Source organism: Octopus sinensis, unplaced genomic scaffold, assembly GCF_006345805.1.
Source record: "Octopus sinensis unplaced genomic scaffold, ASM634580v1 Contig16724, whole genome shotgun sequence".
NCBI classification, from domain to species: Eukaryota; Metazoa; Mollusca; class Cephalopoda; order Octopoda; family Octopodidae; genus Octopus; species Octopus sinensis.
Window position 1 is genome coordinate 16,442 of NW_021834534.1, and position 26,738 is coordinate 43,179.

A 26,738-nucleotide genomic window follows, 5' to 3' on the forward strand; every position below is an offset into this window, starting at 1 on the left:
CAAACTTGGCAGAGACAATTTTATGATCACTGTAAGTAGCTGCACCTCCATAAGACCTTGAGTCTCGGAGAAGCGATTTTTCCCCGGCTCGACAGACGATGTAGTCAATTTGGTTGAAATGTTGACGGACCCTGCGGTCGGTGAGGGTCGTTGGCCAGTCCACGTCGTTTTGTGACGCGCGGGATGCTGGAAACCGGTGTTGCATAGGAATAGGTCAAAGACCCGACAGAATTCAGCTAGAACAGTTCCTGGATAGTTTCTGATTCCTCTTCCGTGATGGCCAATAAAACTTTCGTTTCCCTTACGGGTTCCAACTTTCGCATTCTAGTCCCCGGCAACAAACAGAAAGTACGAAGAGCCGAGGTCTGTTAATGTCCTTCCTAATTCCTCATAGAAGATATCAAGTTCTTCTGGATTTTTTTGAATACGTCCACTGTGTGGCGCGTAGACATTGACAATTGACGTGAGTCTCCTCGACTTGCTGCTTGAGATTGTACGTAGTTGTAAGACGCTGATCCTATCGCTGACTTTCCAATATCGATATAGTCTGGAGGTGTGGTTCTTGTGTATTGCGAATCCTTGTCCATAATGTATAGATTCTGAGGGAAGCAGTATTAGGCGATAATTTCCGTGTATTTCGTCAAGTCCGTGTTTTACTTTAGTCTCCTGTAGACAGCATATAGAGCCCTGGTATTTTTCGAGATCAGTACATAGAAGGTGCCTCTTAGCCACGGTTTTCAGACCTCTGACATTGAAGGTAAGGATTGTTAGTTCATTAGATTGTTTCGAATGCTTAATAGACATTAGTGCAAGAGAGGCACGTCACCACCTCAACCATCTAAGTATTTGGAGATCGGAAAACTTTTCCGTTTTGTCCCAATCTCGATAGAGACGTCTGGTGTAGTGGGATCCAAAACCGCGGAATTTCTCAAGGAAATTGGGGCGATGCTGGCTAAGTCGCGCGCAATGGATGAAACGCGTGCCTAAAGTGAAACCCTGTGAACCTTGAGAAAACCACAAAAAACCTCGAAAATAAAATTAACGGGGAAGTCCTCTTGTTAACTCTCTTTTCTCTCTGTTTTCGTTTACAGTTATTATTTTCAAAAAAAAAAAAATTAACAATTTTTTGATGAAAACAGGAATAAAACCGAGAATCAATTTTTTATTATTATCGTTTGAAAGATTAACAATTTATTTAAATAATGGTTAGCCATTTTAAAATTACCAAAAAATTAAAAATATTTTAACCTGAAAATTTACCTGTCTAAACTTTTTTAACTTGTGATTTAAATACTATTTTTTCATTTCCATCTTGATCTTTTATTTTAACTCTATTATTTGAAATTAAATCTTCAACAGTAAAGATTTGTTGATGATAAAAAGATTCTAATTTTCGCTTCTTCGTCGTCTTTGATTTGTATCAAAATCTTTTTTCAGCAAAACATTATTTCCAATTGCAATTTCTTTCAATGTTTTTGAAAAATTTCGTTCCATTCTTTCAAGATATTTGTCATTTATGATAGTTTGATTTTCATGTTCTTCAATTAATTCATCATCATTATAATAAGAAATGTTATATCCTCTTGTTCGGAAAAAAGCCATAAATAAGAACATATTTATAGAAGAATGAATTGAAATATTGTACTGATATACAATTTTTTCTAACACATCCACCCATTTTTTCTGTTTGTCTGTGAGTTCTTTTTGAATCCATCTGCAAATGGTTTGATTGCAACGCTCCACTTGTCCCTGTGATTCTGGATGTCTTGGACGTCCCCTTTTATGAATTATTTTAAATTCTTCACATAATGACGTTATTTCTGAATTAACAAATTCTGTTCCGTTGTTAGACTGCAGATTTTTGGTGGACCATAGGAAAGAAATATAGTTTTCAATGATTCCGAAACTGTAACTGCTTTTTTATTTTCTATTTTTTTAGCAAAGCAAAATTTTGAATAAATATCTATGACATTCATAAGATATTTATAGGAATCATTTATATCTGCATAAAACGAAAGATCGACTAAATCAACTTGATAGCTAAAAATAAGCTATTGAATGAACCGTTCTCGAGGTTCTTTGGCTACTATGTTGACTAGTGGATATTTTGTCTTTAAGGGCTGACTTCGCTGACATTTGTGGCATGATGATATTACATCCCTAATTATGTTTCGATTGATTATGCAAAAATTATTTTTGCAATACTCTTCCATTTTATTAAATCCATAGTGATAAATTGAATGAATCCTTTCACAATGCAGTTTCATGGATTCGAAATCATTTGAGGCAATTACCAATATTTTGTTTCCATCAGATTGTTTATAATATAGCACACCTATCATTAGATTTAATAGTACCTCCAGAATTTACGAAATTTCTACATTTTTTGAGAAAACGAAATCTTTTTAGTCTTGAAAAATCTTCTGGTATTGTATTATTTATTAAAAAATCAAGAATATTCTTATACTCCTGATCATCCTTTACAATGTTGGCAAATCTCATTTCGATAATATTATCTCAAAGTGCGCAATCATCTTTAATATTGACTTGATAATTGTCAAGAGCTTAATTGAAGGTTAAATTCAAGGTCACGGCGTTTCACTTTAGGCACGCGTTTCATTTATGGCGCGTGACAATAAATATTCGAACATGTCTAAACCTGGCCCTGACGAGGCCAAAAATTGTGCGCTAATACCAAAAAATGTTTATTTTATTTAAGGTGGTCCCCACAAAATTTTATAGTGCAAAAGTGGTTCCCAGTCTAAAAAAGGTTGAGAACCGCTGCTCTAGACTCTAAAGTCTAGAGGTAGTATATGTAAAAATATTTTTAGGTTTGTTTATGGGCATGGCGAAAAAATCTTGTTGTCTTTAATACAATAGATTAATGTTGATGTTATGAATTTTCATTGTAATTCAACTTTTAGCTTAAGTCCGTATGATAAATCCTGTTTGCGCTACTATCGTGATATTGATTAAAACGCGTTTGGTTACTCTTAGAGCAATAGTCGTTCGTACTGAGTTGTCAACTCTTTCCAATCATAAATAAGCAAATAGACCATTATTGAAATTTAATTTCAAGTATTTATTTATCTAATCTTCCCTTAATCGATCGACCACGGAGTGTGGCGGATGCTATTTTAGTCTGCTTGTCCATTTTATCAAAAGATCTTTAATCCGTCAAATGTAATTTATGTGAAACCTTGAATTAAGACTTCTTTTTGATCTTTCAATTTCCATCTCCTGATTTCTTTTCTTGGCCTGTTCAATTGATTAAAATAATTAACCAATTCAGCGCGTTTGACTCTCTCTGCAGACTTTTCTCTTCGGACTTGGTCTTTCCGCTCACAGATATCTTTTAATTTTCGAATCTGTGACTCCTTGGCTGCTTGTAGTCTACATTTTTCATTCAGCCAGCCATTACCTAAACTGGTTTTCTTTTATTTGTCTTTCCCTGAAATCTCGAATTCGAGACGCAGAATTTGACCTCTCTACTTTGATCATTTTTGCTCTTCCCTGCGCTATTTCTTCTCTCTGAAATATGTGCTTTATTTAGGGGCGAACCATAATCATTTCTCGAGCCATTGTTCTACGATCTCGCAAACCAATCTCCCTCTTACTTTTGCTCGGCCTTAAATAAATTTAGAAATAGCCACATGTCATTGACGGAGAGAGTTGAGACATTCCACTTATTTTTGGGCCTTTGAGTCTTATCGAAAAAAGTCACTTTTTTCTTGAAATATATCTAAAATAATTACTTTGTTCTTATTGGAATATTGAGAAAGTAGTTTTTCACAGCTTTTTATTTCCCTTTCAAGGTCATTAAGTCTGGTCTGGAGTTCAAAGTCCTCTGGGGACCATTCAGTCCCGTCGTTTCCATCTTCAGACTTTTTTATGTCGTTTTCTGCAGAGCACCGAGAAGCACAGCTCCTGCTTTTATAGTTTGTCTATTACTGCGATCGGCGAGTGCTTGGATAATGCCGTGGTGCAGAATGAGACCTTTCTGTACTGAAATACGTGAATTGCCTTGAATTACCAGGAGATTGTATTTTTCAATGTTTTTCTGCATGGCATTTTATGTTGAGACTCTTCTTCAATCATTCGGTTCCTCAAACTCTTGCACAAATCAATAATTTCTGTGATCAAACAGTCGGATTACTTTTCCTATGTTCTTCTTGTGCTTCATAAACCGATCGGACTTGTTCAAGGTCGACCCCGTCTGGGACTAATTCTCGCTTGAACTGATTGAATGATTTGTAAAGTAAATTGACAGGCTGCAGATTATAAAGCCTACACAAACTTCTGATCCAGCCATTTTCGTGGCTTCCAAGGAACGTGGACTTGTCAAGACATACTTGGAATCGTCAAATTCAGGGTTCTCGAAATTATCAAGCGTTATTTTTATGCTTCCTTGTTTCATTGCGATAAAGACGTATCCAGGATACAAGAATAATAAATAAATTAATAATATTGAAGTTATTAAAATAATCGCGAATTTTTGTGGTGGTATTCTATGGGCCAAATATTCTGTTTCTCTTCCATCACCTACTTTTATGGGAGATGCTCTATATTGGCAAAACAATTTTTTCTCTGAAAAGAGGATTCCACTATTTTTGAAAATCCAGGAAATTTTTTGCCGACAATCTTTTCCCAGCATTTGGTACTTTCCAGAAAGACAAAAATACTCAGGAGTTGGTAAAATAAAGTGTTTGTTCTATTAAAACAAACTGAAACTCGCTGAGTTGTCTTTTAACAAATTTAGGTAAAAACAAAATTTGACCACGTGACAGGTTTTATTAATCATTTGGATTTAGTCCACTTTAAAAGTGAATAGCATTTTGTTTAAACTGGTTTCGTAGAATAAATAAAATTAATTGCAGTTTGATTTGTAGTGTGGTATGGAGAAACACAAATCGTCTTTCTTAAATTTGATCAAAACATTAAACCCAGACGAGTTCCCCGACTTCATGGTATGGCTTGACGTCAAATTAGCGGAATTTAAAACGGATGGGTACGTGGCCATTGGTATCACAATCGGCTCATTTGTAGACTTTTCTGGCGGAGACTGTCCTCAGTGGGTTCTAGCCGAGCGCTCAAATTATATGCAACAAATTTTTTCCTTATTTGAACCCGACAGTCCTTCCAAACATAAAACAAGTATTCAACAATCGCATGCCAAAGAACCAACAACACGACCTGATGATGTTCTGTCGGAAAAAACCTTTTTTTGTGAAAAAATAACATCAACAGGTTGAGACATCGTTTTGACTGTCAGAGACGGGAACACAGACAAGTAATCCATGCTTCCATCAGTCTACTCAAATTTGTGACGAGACAAGTTTCCATTCTGTTGATACTCAAACGGATTTATTGCTGGTCAATGTGGACCCTAAGTCACCTGATGGAGCACAGGACGAACCAGCCGAACGCCCTCGGATGTTGGGACAACATCAACTGCTTATTGATCAGACAGACAGTATTTTCTGTAATGTTCATTGAAATGCGTTTATTAGCTTATCTATTTATTTGGGCACTGTTTCCCGCTCTTTCGTCTGCATACATTGACTGACAGTTGGAAACGTTTTTATTTGGAAATAAACTTTTGTAGACTGTTGTATGTCTTGATATAGTCTCCCTTGAATTGGTAGAGTGTGCGGACAACGCGAATTGGCTCCACTCCCAGGACGTGCGAAATGGCCTAGTCGTCGAAATAACTGACTACGTCGACGTGCTTCTTGATAGATATGAGACTCGCACATTCTCGTAACTCTGCAGTCGGCCAATATCTGTCAGATTGTGACATCTCCTTAAAGACAACATAATTTAGTACTATTGTCGACGCATTGACTGACTGTCGAGTAGAAAGTTGGGCATTACATTGTAGCACTGCCATGCTGCATTTCTCCCTTTTGACATATTCCAGTATTCGAGGTCTTTTGTATGCCTGATTCAAGTTCATATCTTTTTTTCTACTTGCTAATTAATTAACTGACTACCTTTTCCTAAAAGGTGCCCAGTGAAAATATTTTTCGAACATTAGCTATTGCCACGAGAAATAATTCGTTTTGGCGCTCTATAAACAATAATTTGTTTTCTACTTATTAAATAAGTGGTATTTTTTTATAAAATCAATAAAAAATGTTTTGAATAACTTTCACTACTCGAAAGGGAAACCTTTACCGAAACTAATCAAACTAACCAAAAAAGATATTCAATATATGTTACGGGCACGGTCCTTAATCCGGGCAACTATGTTAATTCCCGGGCATTAATGTTAATTAAAAATATGGTTATTAAATCTTTTAGCTGAAAGGAGAGCCAGCGGCCTGACGGATGGCCAAACTGTCCCCCCTGAGAACGGCGATCGAGAACCGCTGGAAAAGCCAGTACAATGTTAATTTAATCGGGCAAACTCATTATTTAATCTTATTCTCCCGTCATAATTGTATAAAATAGATGGACTTATTTACAATATTCGGTGCTCCTGATATATTACAAAGTGACGATGGAAGAGAGTTTACAAACTCAATTGTAAATGATGTTTGTAAACTTTGGGACGAAAATAAAATTGTACACGGAAAACTCCGCCAAAGTCAATCACAAGGATCTGTAGAAAAAGCAAATCAGGTGGACTGAAGGCCTTAAATTTGTGCAATTTATTTAATTGCCCGGATTAATGACTTTGCCCGTAACATATAAAAAAGATGCAAGCGGCAACAAACTAAGATGGAAAACACAAAGTCCGATGACAATGAAAAAAAAGTTGCTGCAATCAAAAAGAGCATTTTTTAAAGGACAAAAATCAACCTTACTTAACGAGAAGTTAATTTGAAATTGTTCTAAGACCAACAAAAATATTTTAAAAAGCAATGGCGTTCCCAGTTGAAAGAATGAATAAAGAATTCAAATTTAAAGTGGAAAGAAATGGAGAAACTCGTCATCTCCCTAAAAGCCTAGGAATGTGTTTTTAGAAAAAATACTGACGCACGTAATGTAAATTAAAAAAAAAATAAACTACCGCTTATTTATGGAGAAATACAGAACAGTTTGTCATTATAACTACAAAAATAACTGAAAAATATGTTTGAATATCAAAAATTACAAACGTCACAAGGACGGAGATGGTCCATGACCGTCTGGGTCTTAAGTATTTCTAAGTACTTACAACCGTCTCTCGCCTTCAACTCCTGAGTGAGATTGTCCAATGCAGCAAAGAGATTCATTTTGAGTCTAGTTTCCGATTTGAGACTATCTCCCTGCTGACAGACCTTCTTTTCCAGAACATTCACTCGTTCTTTCAAAGAGATATACTCATTGTTCGACCCACTCAAATCCTGAGATAAAATTCAACACGGTAAACATTTATTTGGTCTTGTAACGCATCAATGACACCCATCTGTTCTTTTATTTTGAGCTCCAAAATGCTAGCATCCGGACTCTCTAAAGTACTGCAGAATTACAATTAGCTGGGGTACCTCTCCTTGGCCCTTTCGATCTGAATACTCTTCACTGCTAACTCAGCTAATCGGTCGAGCCACACCCTCGCTTGCCCAAGTTCGGAAACACTAAAATATATGAAAAACCACAATTACATTCCACTCAGTTCGTCCTTATTTCCCCTTAATTCAGTCAAATATTTGCGCAATCCCCCCAGTTTAGCAACAAACCCAGACAACCTCTCATTCTCCGCCAATCTAAAATGCAGGCGATCACAAAACCGCGAGTCATGAAGGGAGGTCGCTGTACGACATTCATTGAAAGAAACTGGGAATTCAAAGTCTCGGAATTTGTGTAGAAGATTGGCATCAGTGAGCATGGACTAGAACTAAAGGACAGCCAATACAGATAAGAGAAAGCAAGTGGAATGGAACGCCACAAGCTTAATTCTCTCTGAGAAATATTCCCTGAATAGGTGACAGGACTGGACGACTCGACAGGCAACACTGGGAATGGAGAGTGGAAGAACCTGTTGACTGCCAGAAAGTAGTAGACCGTGTTTTGAGGCATCCCTGACTCAAGGGAGAGAACGTCCCATCCGCCACTGACATGAAGGCACAGCAGGAAAGCGAGAACTGCCCTCCACAATGGCATATCTGATGAGGAATGTGATTCTTACCCGCATTGCTGATTAGTTCAGTCCAGAGGAGGGTCACCGAGAGGGCGAGAGCCAGTCGACTGTCCATAAAGAAAAGGCAGACCAGGTCGACGCATGTGATTTTAATAATAAGGAGTAGAGAAGAGATCTACACTGTCGGGTCAGAGTAATACATATCCAAATGCTCTATAGTGCAAACAAATGTCCACAAGGAAGCGGATGAACTGGACTAGGCACTCGGATCTGATGGAAAAAATGTAATTAGTGAGTATAATCGTTGTCCCAATGGTGACGAACCTCCTAAGATTGGTAATTGAGGTATTTTTTTGACTGCTGGTATGCAAAAGTTACATGTTGGATATTAGTTTATCGGAAGAATCGGGACGACGAAAATGATCAAACATTAAAGCGTCTATTCAAACTATTTCAAAGCGCTATTTTTTAATTTAAACAATATATATAAATAACTAATCTAAATTTAATAATCTAATTTTAATAAATATTAAGTATTCACAAATACCTTTCATTTATCGATTGAGAATGTTAACGCATGACACAATTATTGTGCAATTGGAAATAACACACATCAAGTAAAAATATGAAGGTCGCATATCAGCAAGGTTAAGGTGCACCTTCACCTTTTCTACTTATTGGATGCAAGTATGAGGACGACTAATATTAAATACGCTTAAAAAAATACGCTTACTAAATGTACTTCTACACAAGTGGTCCCAATTTTAAGATGTTTGCGGAACCCTTTTGCGTTAATTTTTTTCTGCGGAACTCTTCCAATTAAATTATTAAAATTTTTATTTAAAACATAATTATTATAACCAAAAAGCAAATTAAGGTAATTTTTTATTATAGCATAGTTATGTAATGTTATAGCCGACAACTGTAACCTTATCAGCTGAAGCATTGAGTTTATTTCTATATTTTGTTTTGGTTGCACTGTAACTTTGACTCGCATAAGTAAAATGTTGGGAAAGCTAATACTGTGGGTTTAGCTCTTTCCGAGGCATCAGGATATTTAGAGATGTTTGCTCTCCAAAAATTAAACAGGGATTCATCTTTATAGATCTTTTGAATTGTATTCTGATTTCAAATAAATATGATGTTAATATTCAACTGATGTTAGTTTGAACCCAATTTTATTTTTATCAACGGAAGCCTTCCAAAATTCGATGCCTTTACTTGTCATTTAAAATAAAAATAGTTTGATATTTTCTTTGAAGCTATGTAAATTTATTAAGTTTTGCGCGAATAGAAATCAAATATGAAATTCTCTGTAGAAAAATTGTTTTCCAAATTTGAGTGAATTGGAAAATTTTGACTTTTGAGCATAATTGAACAAACGTTGCAATACTTTTCCACATGACAATCATCTTATTTCAGTATGAAAAAGGAATGATTGCATTCAACTTAGTCGCACAATATTTTGAATAGATGAGATTGGAGATTTTGACACCAGCCTCCAAAACTTACCGAACACCAGAGCATGTCGGTGAATAATACAATGAATACTAGCACAATTTAGAGCCATTTGCTTTATCATAAAATTTATAATAAATTTTGCGGAGCCTAAAATTGATTCCGCGGAACCCAGTTGGGAACGACTGCTCTACACGTTTATAATGAGAAGGTATCGTTTAAAGTGAATACACAACGCATAGGAAAGATGGTCTTAAAAAGTGAAATTTATTTAAATTAATGGTTTTTTAATCTTTACAGTCTGGATGGAAGGAATGGAATTGAGTTGGCAGTCCCATTGTCTGAATTGTCAAAAAGTCGAATACTTTAATCTAGTCAAACCGGAGAGGGAAAGGACGTCAGGCACTTCTGAGAGTAAATAATTTCCCACTACCGAATCCTGTCGAGACAAACTCGTTTAGTTCAAATTGTTTGATCAATTCAATTTTCCGTGCGCGAGAAGAATTCCTTCCCACTTGGTTAGATCTGTAAGCTGACTGGATTTGGACCAACTCCTGGTCAAGTCGACTTAGGTAACTGCCGTGTCACACACATGTATACAGCTCAACCAGAGTGACCATCTCGGAGTAGTTCAGGGGGTCACACAACGAGGAAACCTGATTCTTGAACCACAGTATTCGCTGCGCTATCACTTAAAGTGCATAAATACCCTTTATTTCTAGTCTTTTGATTTTATCGTCAAAAATCCTAAACTGTAACCAAATGTTTACTTGGTCCTATTCTGATTCTTTAATATTCTGGCCACTATCTTCTTGGACTTTCTACTTTTTGGATGTACATTATTAGACAGGTTTATTTTTGACTTTGCCTATCGTTTATTTTTTAGATGCGTAAGAGAAAAACATTTACATTATGGCATTATCTTACTTAGTTAATACATACCATCACGTGCAGCAATAACGAGTATTTAAAACATTATAAAATAAATTTATAGAATATGAACTAAACTAATAAAATTTTAATAATAATTATCGACAAACATACTCTGATGTCATCCTCAGTATTCAGTCTTGCACGATGCTTATTTTTATATTGAGAAGTGCTGAAAAGCCATGTTCACATAAATACGTTGTCGGAAGAATAAACAACAAATTTAATGCATTTTCAGTTACGGAAAAATAAAAATAACATATTTCGCACAAATTCGTTTATAGAAACAAACTTTGAAAGAGTAGAAAACTTAGATATTTCACATGAATTTATTAAGACCCATTTATTATTGCATGGATACTCCTTTTTATTCATACAAAGATGAGCTTGGGTAAGACTGTGCAGAGGTGAACACTTACATCTCTTTTTCATTATCCATAAAAATTACAAGTTTGATTTCCATTCGAATCTGTAAGGTACATCTTGTCGTTAATCATCATGTATTTTTTGTGCTTTTTGCAATTTTTTTGTCGGGATTTATTGTGCTTGTTCAAAATTTTAATCGTTTCTTTTTAAGGATCTGTTCAATTATTCGATATTCATTCGACCATATTCTGTATGGAAACATCTTTTTTGATAAAGTGATATTATACGTCACACCACGTTGTTATTGACTGTCGAATAGCTGTTGAGCTACTATCGTAATATTGATTAAAACGCCTTTGGTTGCTCGTAGTACATGGTTGGTGACATATACTTTCAAATTAAAAATTAATAATCCGAGATACAGATCTAATTATTTCAAGCATCTATTTTCACAACAAGATACTTATTTCCGTTTTCGTTATTTGTAGTGTTTTATTCAATCAACCTCACCCTCTTAGAGCTCACGTTCAGTGCACGGATGGGCAGATTCATGTCAACACGCAGTCTAGATTCAGGGGCTACTTCTTTAACAGGCATCGATAACCCGTGCCTTGTCTTGGCTTGCATGCTTCCTAAGGATTATTATTAATAAGCACACCGCAAAATAACGTTAGTAAAGTTATCTCGCTTGTGCCACCCTCTCCTGAAGGGGTTAGGGTTAGGGCCTTTTTCTAGATGTATGCCTTAATTTCAAGCATACTTAGGATTCTTTAAATTACTAATTGCCAATTATTAATCATTTTAATGAATTTTATTTAATCAAAAAGAAAAAATATTTTAATTGCGAATATTGCAAAAATAAATTGCCTATTATGAGAGAGAATGGCTGATGTGGAATTGTCCGACCTTTTACTGGACCACACTCTACTCGATAACATCATTAACGAAAACAGACCAGGTTGAATCGGAGATAATGATAGAACAGGTTTTAGATCAGTCTACATTCTCAAAAAGGCACTGCCACAATTCCGCGCAGTGATAGGAATGGAGGAGGACCAGCTAGTGGGTGAGTCAGAAATGTGGTCAGTTTAAGCGTCCTTCCAAGAAAATGCGAAATTAATAGCCTGCTCTGTAATCGTCCTCAAAATATGTGCTTTTTTGAAATGGAATGTCGAACTGCTGTTTGAGAGGTAGAATTCACTCACACGCCAGTCTGCCCAATCACCACGTGATGTACATTGCCCTCCTTTTACTCAAACACACCCTCCCCGTTGCCGAGCACGACATGTTCCCCCACATCACTGCCCCCTTCTCTCCCGATCCTCCTCTCCTTATCTTCGCTAAAATGCTCGTCCACCGCTGGTTGTAGTGATTCCCCCATTTGAAGGATCCTCACGAGCAAATTCCACGAGAATCACAAGTTTGTGAAAGAGAAGACAAGAAGAGGCGAGATGAGTGAGTCTCCACCTGCGTTCTACTATAAACTGGTTGACTATTCGTGTCTAACATAGACCGAGTATCTGACTTCCTCCAATCAGTATTTGTCTGACTTTTCTGCCACTTTGACGGATATTGAAATGCCCTCCTCACTTGCTTTTGTTCAACCTTCCGAACACTTTTCTGGACAAGTCCTGTTCAGACCCGATCAGGGAATCTCCGTCGACTGTCTAGAGTTGGCACTCCTGGTTGGGCTGTTATTTGACTGTAGATTGGCCTGGATGTCGGTCGAGTCTCTTTTTTGTTGGGGAATGTGCCCCTCTCCTATTCCATATTCCAGCAGATTTCCTCCAAATATCATGAATTCGCTGGGAGAGTTTCTCCTTTGCTTGATCAATTCCCCGTTAATGAACTGCAGGCGTATTGCATCGCCTTCACCAGTGCTGACTCGTATAGTATCCCACTGCCTCAAGTCATCTCCCTCTCCTCTGAGTACAAAGAGTCCTATGCCCTCACTCGGACACAGTTGTACTTCGAAATGAGTGCTAGGTTGGACTGTGGACTTTATCTTCATGTCGGAGATCTCAATCCTAACGTATATAAAAGTGTAAGTGTTTCAGTATTCTCTCCTTGTTGTCGGATGACCATAGCATTCCACTTATCAAGCCAATGCTCTCCGAGAAAGTTCTTTCTCATTTTTCCGATCTGCTTGTCGACGGGAACCAACCCAGAAGAATCTGCCAGTGCTGCCAATCTTCGAACTCGACCAATTATGACTCGTTTCTGTGGAGCAACGACTTTGCGACTGTTTGGGAGTTTATGAGCAGAGCGATTCCCCAGATGTCTTTCCTAATGCAAGCACTCCGATTCCTGGTTTATGATTCACAGGAGTATTTTAGTGTCCCAACGAATTGACTTGCAGGCCATCCACGGACGTTATTTCTTGTTTGGTTATAAAAGCGGTGAATAATGCAACCATTGCCCACGACTATCCCATGGCGGCTCGATTTATAAACGAAGCTGTCAAACTGGCTCAGGGAAATCAAGCCTTGTGCTATGAGTTGCTGTGGTACAGTGTGGAGATATCCTGTCTGGCTTGCACTCCCTGCCATACTCTCATTATGTCCCTTCTGTCTTCTTCTTTGGCACACAAACCAATTCCTGGACAACTCAGAGGATTGGCCACTCTCTTGACTGACTCGAACAATTTCGCCTTCATTTCGACCAATCATCGCTCTCTCTGTCCAGCCGTCGCACTCGTCTCTGTTTTTGTCAGAGTTCTGTTAGTCATCGACAGTCCCGACTCGACAGATCTCGAGAGTGCAGTGACGCTGGGTGTGTCTATTAGTCATGATTGTGCTAGTGTGTAGTGCCCTTGACGACTTGAATTGGCTGAATGAATTGATTGGGCATATATCGGTAGGACATGTGAGATTGTAATCCAAGAACGTGGGAGTGTTAGAGTTAGTGGGGTCTTTGTTGCTCACGCTCTACATCAAGAACGAGGTTGGGAGTGCCACTAATAATGATAGCCCAACGTCTCTTCAAAAATGAAATACCCCCATTGCCACATGTGGAATAGCGTCAAGAACATTTGGTGAGTTGTTGTGTAATAACACAGTTGTGACGACTCCATTAACATATCCGTCGTACAACATTCATTGGACGCACTCTTTTTGAAGATGAGGTCATTAGACCAAGTGGCTTGGTTGTTTGTCGAGGCCGACTTTCAATTTTGTATTGATTTATTGACTATTGAAGTATGCGAGGAGTATGGTCGGGCGTTGGGGACGTACTGTCTGTTCGTTTGTTTGTCCAGTTCATTCTTCGACGTAGAGTTGCTTCCAAGTGTGATATCGGATGAGGCTGACATTCATTATTTATTTGTAGCTCGTACAGGCCATGATCAAGTGCTGCAGTCTTTTAAAACTGCATTCCCAAGTGCCCCAGTGTTTTTATGTAGTAGATGGCTCTACTCACTCAGTGCCTGACAGTAATGGACTACTCCTCTTGTTTCGCATCTCTCGAAGAGGTTGGAGGGAACGACTCCTTGGATTTCCTTCTCCAATATGTCTGGGATGTCACTATTTTAGAACACTCATATGGTTGTGTGTCATGCTTCACTGATAGGATTGTACGTACGGTCTAACAGAGTGGGGATGAGTGAACATGTGGTTGGAGACGGTTTACTCACGTTTAGTTGAAACTGTTGAGCAATCGGGATCTCTCCCCTTTCAACTCTCCACATTTAGCTACGGCTTTCAAAACCAGTAGAATGTGTAGTTTCTTTGAGTTTATGTTTAAAATGCACTGTTTGTCTTAAAAATATATTTTAATCAAATAATCATTCTCTTGTGGTCGCAATGATAGACACTCTCTACGAAGCATATAATGTCATCACCCAAGGCCAAGCAGAATATTGCTCAAGTGTATTCCCACTCCATTAATAAGAGGCATACGAGACTATTCTGAAGGCGGTTACTTTTGGTCCTCAGGAGAAAAAACTCGCCTCCCAATTTATAGTAAGATTCTTCTCAGATTTTCCCGACCACAAAGTGGAGAGCTTCAACGCTATGCTTGACTTTCTCACAGACGATGAGTCGCAGGTTTGGACTGGTCGACAAGTCTCAGATTCGTTCCATTGCACTTACAGGCCTCCTCTCGATTTGTAAGAAGGATACGGACTTTGTGTCACGTCTGGCCAACAAATGTGCCCAGTTGTTTTTCTCAGAAATGGAAAAAACGTTGACCGGACGTACTCTTCTTCAATTATGCAAAATCGACTTTAAGAGTTGCTTCTCCTCTCCAATTTTAGTGACCATTGACGGATTTTTATTGCCTGTCTTTGCTTTCTGCCAGTCGACCCAGCTCGATTTCTTCATCGACAGAATGGCTATAATTCTACGAGATTGCGGAAAGGAGAACGTCCAATATTTTGTCAACAAGATTGCCGGAGTATATCGCTCTTAACGATGCAGATAATTGCCGATTCTCCACTGCCGCAAGCCACCATTTGCCTTAAGATCATGAACAGTATCCCAGTCCTTTCTACACAAAGGCCAAGGATATTAGTTCCCGCATTTAAGGTTTTCTCAAAGAGTCAGATTGTTTGCTTTGTCGGTGATTCGTAGGCTTCTCCCAGCGAGAAAGAAGTGTTCGAGATGGCAGAATTTATCAAATCAAGCAATTTTGTATTTTCGGTAAGTAACATCCTTTATTTTGAATGCGAGTGAATACGCGAATGCAATTGCAGAGTATTTCGTCCCTGTTGCTCTCTCACGTCTCATTGGCTGCGACATGGCCAAGCATATCCCTCTCATTTCGTCCTTGGCAGATTTGATACTCAACTGCGACTCGAAATTGTTACAAAATTCTGCTCCCACTCTCCGGGAAGCCATCAATCTACTAGTAAAGACTACTTTGGTCGTTGTTTGTCAGGATGTATAGAGACAAGTCATGTGGATCAAGTCAGCAGATACTTCCTTGCGTCTTCTCGACTCTTGTCAGTCATGTGAAGCTCTTTTGACAGTTCTGCATCAATTTGGAAAACTGGGATTGCTCCCGTCAAACGAAATGATCACCAAGCTTTTATCTCGGTTGTGGGTCGGATATATTTCGACAGACTTCAGTACGTGGGGTTGTTGGCTCAAGCGGAGTTGAGTAGACTAAAGGGTGACACTTCAGAGCAGACGAGGACAAAAAGCCTCCGTAATATTAAGCTTATTGTTCGCGACGTCATGCACTGTCCTCCAGTTTATAAATTTACAATCATTTCGTCCTGGACTATTCCTTGCTCTGCATTGCCTGTCCTAACTTATAAGTTTGTCCTTTTGGTTGCTCATTGAAATAGGAAGCGGTTGCCAAACGGTCATGTTGAACAAGGCAAACGCATCAAACGGGCTCGATTTTATAATTCCTTTGTTCGTTGATTTGTCTCAATTTTTTTCAAAATTAGATTAAGTAGTTGTTAGTTATTATTTCCTTTGCCGACCAAATTATGGAATGCTTGAAGTTAGTAAAGATCAATAAATGATGTGCATTAATTAATGAATTGAGTTGCTTGTGGTCGTTTTATATTCATCGGTTTTTTCAAGATTAGAAATAATAATTATTAGTCATAGTTGCTACATTCAACTTAGTGATCTTTTTGCATGTGTTTTTATTACCGACTTAGCATGGTTGACAAAATTGTTAGACAGTCTTGCAACAATAGTAACTGAATATTGTACAGTTATTCAAACCTTGTTAATCTAAAACAGTGATTCTCAAGCTTCTTTACTCAGGGGCCGCAAATTAAAAAAAATTACAGGGGCCGCAAATAATTTTTAACAAACATTCCGATGCAAATATTTCGATTGCCGTTTTATATAATTCGCCATCAGAATAAGGCTTCATATTTTTAGCCAATAGGTAACTAATTTTGTATGATGCCAGGTTAGTATTAGACGAATATGTGCCACTTTAAAAGTGGATCATCGCTTTAAATAATCTTCTTTCATTTGTTTTAGTTTTTTCGTCCGAGAAACACCACTAAATTTGTCATAAAGAATAGAGTGGGAACGGTAGTGCCGTTCGATTGTATACGTTTTTAAAGTTACAATAATAGAATTGCATATTAGGTAACAAGCCTTTCCATTGATTTTAATAATGAAATATTTTTCTTCCCAGCTGTGTTGAAAAATCCTATTTTCCTCGGAAATTTTCCGAAAACGTTTAGAATTCGACATCACAACAACAAATAAAAAATAAATCCTAGGGGCCGCAGTTGAGAATCACTGATCTAAGAGAAGGGCATGTCCCATAATCTTTTTGAATGTGAGCCTTTTAAGTCATCAAAAATAGAATACAATGCCTTCAACATTTAATCATATTAACATCTAAAAAGGACCAACAATTATACAATATCCCCGTCCATTTCATTTCCAATTTTATTCAAAAAATTTTTTGTAACAGCATATTTGGAAAAATATCAACAACTGAAAACAACCAAAAAAAATGATTATTTTGATAACATAAAAACTTTCAGACCTGGATTTTTGTTAAGGATTATGAAGAGTAAAACTTACCGAAATTCGTCTCTTAGACATGAAAAAAATTTTCATTTTTATTGGCGGAAAAATATGTGTGGGAAATACTAGTCGACTTCACAAGCTTGTTATTGCATTAAAAAGCACGAAGAGACATGCCCTTTCTGGAGAGCCATCCAGAACTCTCTTCCACATCGGACAAAACCTCCATTGCTATGGTCTGGGATCACTTAGTTAGCTAGGATTTTTCTCTTTTTTTCTTTATAACCCGGTGATTTTGGGATAACAATAAATATAGCACGAAGAAATGAAAATTATTTCTAAAAATCTATCAAAAAACGATTGTGGACAAAATGCTTTAGATGCAGTTGGCAGAGGAGAGTTTATGTAATCAAGCGAAAGTGAACTATCATCAAGCGAGTTTATCCAAAATCATGAGCTTAAATTTAAATAATAAATAAAACAAATGAGAAAGTCTGTTTTTATACAATAAAACGCCTCACTTATCCATTGATAAATTGTTTGTTTTATTTTTTTGTTGACGTTATTCCGTTTGAGAGATATCGAGTAATTCTTAGATTCAATAATGTTGCACAAAATACGGAAGTAGACGCAGCAGAAGTTCAATACAATCTCGAAACATGAAATTTTAGTTTTATTTCCCAAAAGTTAATTTGGATTCTCTGTATTATGGAACAGAAAGATGGGAGTGAATAGATCAAAATATGAAATAAACATTGAAAATATTTTATTTATTTTATAATTAGCTAGAAGGTTTGTATTCAGAAAGATTATGAAACGAATCCTCTCCTTATTTACTAAAGTTTCAACAACCATACCGAAAAAATCTAACTACTGTTAAAAATAGTTAAAAGTGATTAATTTGTCAGTATTTTTCTATTAAACAATCGTTAATTTTTGAATTAACATTGATGATAGCTGTCATGGTTTTACTCTCGGCGCGAATTCAATAGCGTTTCGCAACATATCATTAACAATATTTTGTTACTTTTATTGTTTAGTCTCATTTTAAGTATACAGATTGGAATATTTTCGTCTATTTACAGTCTCTTTTAGTATTCCTCTTAAACTTTTAATTTGTACTTGTAGTATTATTAGATAATGCCTCCAAAAAAATCAATGTGGGAATATATATAAGCAATTAGTAGTACAACTGCAAATGGGTTGGACTAAGTGCTTAATGATGGTTTGATCATATTATTTTATTTTCGAGATTCTCGTGGCGGGTCTCATGACAGCAAACATTAACATATTTTGCATTTACAACAATTGGGTTCAGGATAGGCCAGGGAGAGCAAAATTTGTCCCAGAAAACATAGATCCATTGCTATGCACACACATAATTTACCAACACGCAATTATCGAGAATTATACCATCTCCCCCTCTCGAGATAACGATGAGTCTACCGATTCTGGTTGTGCCTTCAACAGACACTCGCAGTTAAGGGAATGTACGAACGAGTTCTGGACTTGAAATTGATAAATAAGGACCTTAAGGTCATTTTATCTATCGGTGGGTGTGGGGAAAAGAGCAACGGTTATTCCAAAGTCGTCAAGAATTTATCGACTACGGAGTCATTCGTGCAGGAAGCGTTACTGTATCTTGACAAACATAATTTCGATGGCATTAATATAGACTGGGAGTATCCTTCATCCAAACTTGCTTTTCTTACTTTAATTAGAGTAATCAATACGTCCACACTTTTAGACGTTGAGAAATAAAATTCAAATACTTGGCAAGAAAACGATACTTAGCGCCTCCCTAGCAGGGTATTTTGAAATTTTACAAAAATCGTATGATTTGTCCAACCTAAATAAGTACAATCATGTTGACATGCCTGTAGATACCTCGACTTTATCAATCTGCTCACGCACGATTTTTATAACGTCTCGTCCAATAAAACGCACTTGCACAGTCCGTTGTATTCGAATTGGCTACACAATCAGGTCTTTTGTTCATTTCACGGCAGAGGATTCCCGCACATTACTTGAAATACCAGATGATTCCCGCTGACAAAATTAATGTGGGAATTTCATTTTTTGGACGGACATTCACGTTGTTGAATATTAATCATGCGGGTGTCGATGCACCAACAATAGGAGAAGGGCGGTTTGGTAAATACACTCTCGTTCCTGGATATTTGTCCTACTTCGAGGTCAGTCGTTCTGTGACGTCACAGATTTGCACTAAAAGTTTGTCAACTTCCTACGACACGAGTGGTAAATCGGCATTTGGAGTGGAGGGACACCAGTGGGTCAGTTATGATGACCCGACTACTCTCCGAACGAAAGTATACTCACTCTCCAGATAGTAGATAAATTTCATAAAGGACAACAAGTTTGGAATTTTTGTGCATGCACTCGATTCTGATGATTTTAGTGGGCACTTTTGTGGGGAGGGCAAATACCCACTTCTCAATTCGATATTTCAGAGCATTAATCAAGTATAGTCAATTAATTCCTTATTATTTAATTCCTTTTCCACCTAAGTAAAATATGAATCTTTAAATAACCGCCATTCCCTCAAATCGAACTGTCTGAAATAAGCTTTAAGATCAACTGCGCTGATGACGAGTGGAATGCTCACCATAACCTAAAAAACGTTCATTGAGGCAAGAATAATGAGGAATATAATTGTCGCGTGTTGAAAGGATCGGAAAGGCGTAGAGTAGTTGTGCATGAGAGGGACGTTGTAGAGGTGCAAAATAAGCCGAGGAAACAACAAAATCCTAAAAAATCTTTAGAGTTATGTTAAATAGTTACCAAAAAATGAGAAATGGTGAATAGCAAATTTTGTTGAAAATATAGAGCAAGACCAACGTGCAAAGCACAATTATCTAGTATAGATAAATATGACAATGTTTGGTGAGATTATGCAAAATAGACGTTGAGTCGTGCATAAAGAGAAGCACCATTTCAACCAAATGGGTTCTAGTCTATATATCTACCAAAAACTGAATCAAGTCGGAAATATAGAGCAAGGCCAACGTGCAAAAGTGGTGGAAAATTAAAATGTAGCAATCAGAAATAATAGTCTTAAAAACACGCCTGTACAACAGGAATTCAGACAAAAGGAAAGATAAATTCCCCACATGTCATGTCAGTTTGACATTGTACAGCAGTTCCCTGCAGGGTTGTGGGTCTTTGATAATAGATTATTATTATTTGATGATAGATTGCATTCAGCTTAGGGAACTAAACGACAGATTCATCAAAATAGTATTTTTGTTTGAATTTGTATTAAAGCCATCAAACGATTATGTGAACATAATAAGAAAATTTGTTAATTTGTTAGTCTAAACTAACGGTGCTCACGCCTTAATTATTACTTTTTGAATATAGGATGCTTTTTCCTACCACTAACACAATCTATCAAAACCTTTCCCTTTTTGTTTATGAGTGCTGTCACCACTTTATTTCCCATCCCAAGTCTCTGTCGATTTTTCCAAACCAAATCTCCGTCTCTCAAGGGACCGGACCCCTCAGCCCAAATATTGATCGATTGTCCCGCAACCAATTCGTAATATGGAAAGGTGAAAGTGTAGTTTTCCATATTATCAATCTTCTGAACAATTTGCCACCCTTCCAGGTTTTCATCCTGGATCTTATTAAAGCTTAAACTTTGTATTCGTTCGTGTTTTCGATGCTGATGAATAATCCCTCGGAATTCACATCGACTATCGAAATCGGACCTTTTTCATTCCTCTGGTAGCTGATTTGTCTTTCGAGAACATTTTGCGAATTAGAATAAGTGGCGTTCTCTATAAACTGTTGGTTGAAATTCTCTAAAGAAGCTGGAAATCCAAAACAACAGAAAACCTTCTATATTTGCTGCCTTGACGTTTTCATTCGTATTTTCCGATATTATTTTCTGGATTCCAAATCTACGTGACTATACCGTTCCAACCTGCCTTCCTCCGATTCGAGGAGTTTCCTATAGGACATTATTTCCATCTGCAGCGACACGTTGTCATCCACAATCGCTTGTACCTCTGCCAACTTATCCTGAAGAGTCCTTTGAATTTCTATTAGTTCGTTATCCTTTTCGGCAGAGATTTGAGCCATCCCCATTTTCAATTCGAGTATGTTTTTTCTTAACTTCTCGTTTTTTTCTCTCAAAATGTCGTTCTGCAGGCTAAGTCTTATCGAACCTAACCTTCTGTGTCAATTCGGAAGTCTGATTTTTAACTTCCATATTTGTGTCGTTTATACCATCAAGCTGTCCTATCATTCCGGGAGATATGTTGGAACTTTGGAGGCAAGCGGACTGCATCTCATCGACCTGGTGTGCAAGTTATTCCCAACCTTGCAGTCATACAAACACTCCATTTCAAGACGAATGCTTTCGAGTCTATTTTCGTACTCAGATTGAATTTCCTTAATACAGTTCGAGAATTCCACGTTCCACCATTCTTTGGATTGCGCGAATTGGTCGTCATTTGCGAGAGCTCGCAGATCTTTCAATTCCTGCTTTCTTGAGAAACATTTGCCTACCTGCTCGTGAATGTCTTTGGAAAATTCGAGCTGCTCATTCAATGACTGACATTTGTTTTGAATGTCATTGCGAATCAGGCCTTCTCTCATCAGGTCCTATCTTGGTCATACACTACTCATTCACATTTCTAGCTGTGACTAAGTCTTGGTCAAATTTGGCAATTAATTCCATGTCTTTTATTTGCTCGGATTTAATTAAACTGAGTTTCTTTTCTGCGTTTTCTATCTTTTGAACAGTCGATTGGATGAGGTCGTCTAACTTGAGACTTTGCGCAACATTTTTTTCCTCCAAAATCTCGAGTTTGCCAATTCTGATAAATGAATGTTGGGTACCTATTTCGCAATTCATCACATTCAGTTTCATTCTGTGCCATTCTCGATTTATATTCATTTTTCTCTCGTTCTGTGTTGTCCAGGATGTCTCTCAGCTGACCTATCTCCGCGTCGTACATTTCTCTTATCGACGTGGTTTCTCTTCGAATAGAGTTCTTTAACGTCTCCAATTCTTCTATTAACTGACTGGTCGTTGAATATTTCTCGCGTGATACGTCCATGTATTCAGAGAGGCGGGTGTTGAGGTCTTGCATTTCGAATGCTTCTTTTATTCTTGTGTCTTTCAGATATTCGACATCTGAACAGACGTTTTAAAATTCATTGAACCTATAATGGTGTTTCCGAGAGTTTTTAGTGTAAATGTCGCTTCTCTTCTCATTTAGTAATCCTGCGCCATTCACTGCTTTATAATGCGAAAAAACGCCGAATAGTCACGCACTTATTTTCGTGCAGCTAAATCTCAAAGACAATATCGATATTCGACAGGCAAAGTGGTGATATCCCGATCATCTCAATAAAATCCAAAACCATATTTAAAGCTCTACATATACCATGGGCAATAAAAAAATAACAATGGGTTTTGTGGGAAACATTTTTGAATGAAATTCTTCATCGATTAAGCCAATAAAATTTCGACAAGTAAAAAAATCGTTGAGTTTAATTCAAGTTAATTCTTATTTTTATATTAATTCTGGTTCTTCACTATTATGGAATCTCTTTCTATAAAGTTGAAACTGACCTTGCAGTAAATTGGCAAAAAACGCAATGCCTAAAATTGAAAGTCACATTTCCTAAAAATTTTAGTGACTTGATTCAAAAAAATGAATTCAGGTCATGAAAATTTATTTCAAAATTATTTTATCTGTTTAGTACAATACTGAATTAATATAAGCTTAGACTAGTTAGAATCTAACTGTTAGATTGTATAGAAAAGAGGAATGTAACCGGACATATTAATAAATTTAATATCTTTATTTTGAATAAATGCTATTTTTGAGTGGAAGTTAATTTATGGCTTTAATTGTCGAGTGCGGTTTTCAATCTTAATTCTTTAAAAAGAAAACCTTTTTTCACTAGAATCGACATAAACCGACATTTCCTCAATTATATTTGGATTGATGAACTGCTAAAATATAAAATTGTATTAAAATATATAAATTAATTAAATAACCTGCACGACTGGCACTTGTCGGTCGCAAGCTTCCTAAACTGAGTATAAATTATGCGCACCTTTGCTGCCAAGAAAAATTTTTTGAACTCTTGTTGGTTTTCAGCAAAGACAGAGAACATTTGAAAGATACTCTTGGCTGTTTCCTGTTCGCACGTATAGAATTCTTCTGAAAAAATAACAAGGACTGAGGACGCAATATAATGTCGAGCGTATGCCCATATGAGTTGTACACGCCAGTGGCGTCGACAAGAAGAAGGTCGAAAATTCTCCATAATAGTCGCGAGGAAAAGGAATATTGGTGTAACTGATTAGTAAATCGAGTTACCTTGACTTTGAAAATTCCGCAGGCCAATTGCCCCAGATAGTGGCATAGTTCTAAATGCTGCAACAATACAGACCACAATATAATTACTTGTGATGTGCTCTTGGTGATGTTAGACCGGAATCTGGAATTGATTTGGGCATTTATACATCTACTTGGTGTATGTGGGATCCTCCTGCAGTCGATCCACGACCCTCAACCTCTTCTTCAAATACGCCGCGTATGCTCTGAATGCACTACGAATGTTATGACCTACCAACGTGGGTCCTCAAATATACCCATCCCAGTGTCGAATGCTGTCATATTGTCCAGTATGTGCGAGTTGTGAGCAACATTGAGAGTGAACCCCTAACAGATTAACCGTTCTTAAAACTGGGTAGCCATATATAGTGAGGTAGTGAAGAGTAATTAGACTTTTAACGACTACAATCATATTTGAACTGTGCAGACGGTTAGAAATAGAGGTAAGAAATGATTCGATTTGTTGAACTTTCATATCCTGAGAATGCTCCTCTAACCCTACTAGGTTTTCTATTTTTAAAACACCTTTTAAATGCTTATTTTTGGGGGGAAGTTTCTCTTCAGTCGTAGCTTTATAAATTAGAAAAGAAATTTCATTTCTCCTATGAAGAACGGAATTCATGCGGTCATTAATTGATTGCCCTCCTAGCATTCTCCGCCTTATTGTTTATGGATGTTCTTTTTAAATTACTGATATTTTATTCAATATTTTCAAATATAAAATCACATAAACGTATAAATAATATTATTTTAAAGCTGCTCTGAGCATTATTTTGATTATTTTTAATTTCATAAATTAAAGTACCTTTTTTTATGAATAGCATATGGAAAGTTCTTGCAATCATTACGCTAGAACGAACAAAACCTCGCACCAAACTATTTATATCCGCTTTTCACATCGGATTTCGGGAGGAAAGATCGACTTCTGACATCGTGTGAACCCATAGATGGCATTGTTCCGCCATTCAAAGGTTCAAAAATGCGACATACATTCTGGAATAGATATGTCAAGAGCTTTTGACTCGATTAATCGTCAGAAATTAATGGGAGTCCTCGCAGGATTCCTTGATAAATCTTCTATCCGGATGATCAGGGCACTCTTATCAGAAACCTATCTATCGGTCAGGGTACGAGACAAGTGCTCTAAACCATTTGAAACAACATCTGGAACACCTCAAGGGGATTCGTTATCTCCTATACTGTTTGTCATATATTTGGAAGCTGCATTGAGAGAACTAAAACCATACTATGAAGGAAAGATCAATGTGGTGGCATACACGGATGACGTGAATTTTATTTCTTCTGACAGAAACGCTCTGGAAAGCCTACTGGAGGTGATGCCAAATAGACTTGCTGAGTGGTTCCTCAATGTAAATGTGGAGAAAACAGAATTTACTGAACTAGCAAGACAGAAGTCTAAGCTGGACAAACATTGGAGAAAAGTAAGGAAACTCGGATCTCTATTGGGAGACGAACAAGACGTGATTATGCGAAAAACACATGCAAACAGTGCACTACGCAACTTAAAAGAAAATTGGCTAAAATGCAAAGGGCTCAGCACAAAAACACGGATACGACTATACAATTCACTAGTGAAGCCTATACTCCTATATAACGCCGGAACTTGGGGACTTTCCGCTACAGACAATGACAACCTAGACTCTTTCCATAGAGATCACCTCCGACGTACTCTAGCCTCCAAGTGGCATTCAAGGCTGAGGAGCAGAACAGTTTATCCCAGAACATCAAGCAAACCAATCTCGCTCAAAATTACCGAATGCAGATGGAGGCTGTTTGGACACATTCTAAGGATGGATTTGGATGCACCGGCAAACGCCGCTATTTCGAAGCTGGAGGCCAACGTTTCCGTAGGCGATCAAGAAATACTCTCCCGGGTACTCTGAATAGAGACCTAAAGAGGGCTGGTAAAGAATTGAAAGACGGGGACGATCTCGATGCACTACGGAACGTCGCCCAAGATCGCGGGAAATAAAATAAACTAATTACTCGTATTGTTTCCTGTGCTGCACAAGCTTTGTCATGATCCATGGCATCGCGAAAGTGTCTATAATAATAATCGGCCATAAAAGATCTAAGACCATATTATAAAGGTGGAACCGAGGAAAGAATTTATGCCGATGACGTGGACTTGATATCCGAAGCCAAATCCTCATTAATAGAACTTCTCGAACTTGCACCGTAGCAATTAAGAAAATTCTTCCTTTATGTAAACAAAGAAAAAACTGATCTTGTGGAAGTAACAAGATCAAATGACAAAATCGATGAAAGATGGCGCCATGTACGAAAACTTGGCTCTCTTCTGGAAGACAGTGAGGATATTGCAAGGAGAAAAATGCTGGTATCTACAGCAATGCACAAACTCTGGAAGGAATGGCTATCATATGGATCAGCGAATGTTGACCCGTGTTAATGTATAACTCCTCCACTTGGAGTTGCACAGATACGGAACTGACACGTCTTAACAGTTTCCACAGAGGACAATTGAGAAAACTGCTCAAAATGCAGTGGTCCTATAGAATATCCCGGGAGTCGTTATACAGAAAGTGTTCTACAAGACCACTTTGCATTGACATTGCTGAATCCCGCTGGAAGCTATTTGAACACATACTGAGAATGGACCACTCCGCACCCGCAAATACGGTGATGGAAGATTACTTCCAATGCGACAAACCACGGTTCCGGGGACGCCTACGCACTACGTTACTTGTCGTTCTGAACGCGGACCTTGCCCAAATCAAATCCTGTCTCAAGACCTATGATGACTTGGACAGGCTGTGGCTCACAACGCTTTACCGAGGAAAATGCAGATGTGATATGGGGACATAGCTGGATCTGGTCAGAAATTTAAAATAGCGAATAAAATGTTTGGCGCTGATATGAGCAAAACATTTGAAACGCTCCTCAGAGACAAGCTAATAGAAGTTTTCAAAACTATTCTTGACGATGACTTGATAAGAATGGTTTAAGCACTTTCTATGGACACTGAGTTGATAGTAAAAGTCGGGTCCGTAGAATAAAAGTCTTTCAAAACAAATATTGGAACACTCCAAGGTGATTCTGTATTATTCATCG

At 37.5% G+C, this 26,738-nt stretch overlaps 1 protein-coding gene and 1 long non-coding RNA gene across 2 annotated transcripts; both read right to left on the bottom strand.

Annotated features, from left to right (window-relative positions):
- Positions 1-21,469: 21,469 nt before the first annotated feature.
- Positions 21,470-23,083, bottom strand: LOC115230890 (60 kDa neurofilament protein-like). Its single transcript, XM_036499854.1, has 3 exons — positions 23,077-23,083; positions 21,996-22,429; positions 21,470-21,798 (listed from the first exon to the last, which is right to left on the bottom strand). The coding sequence occupies exons 1-3, from the start codon at positions 23,081-23,083 to the stop codon at positions 21,532-21,534; spliced, it is 708 nt and encodes a 235-aa protein (XP_036355747.1). The 3' UTR covers positions 21,470-21,531.
- A 419-nt stretch (positions 23,084-23,502) lies between these two features.
- Positions 23,503-23,877, bottom strand: LOC115230891. Its single transcript, XR_003883465.2, has 3 exons — positions 23,780-23,877; positions 23,715-23,748; positions 23,503-23,684 (listed from the first exon to the last, which is right to left on the bottom strand). It is a non-coding gene; the product is annotated as an uncharacterized LOC115230891 (long non-coding RNA).
- Positions 23,878-26,738: the final 2,861 nt, after the last annotated feature.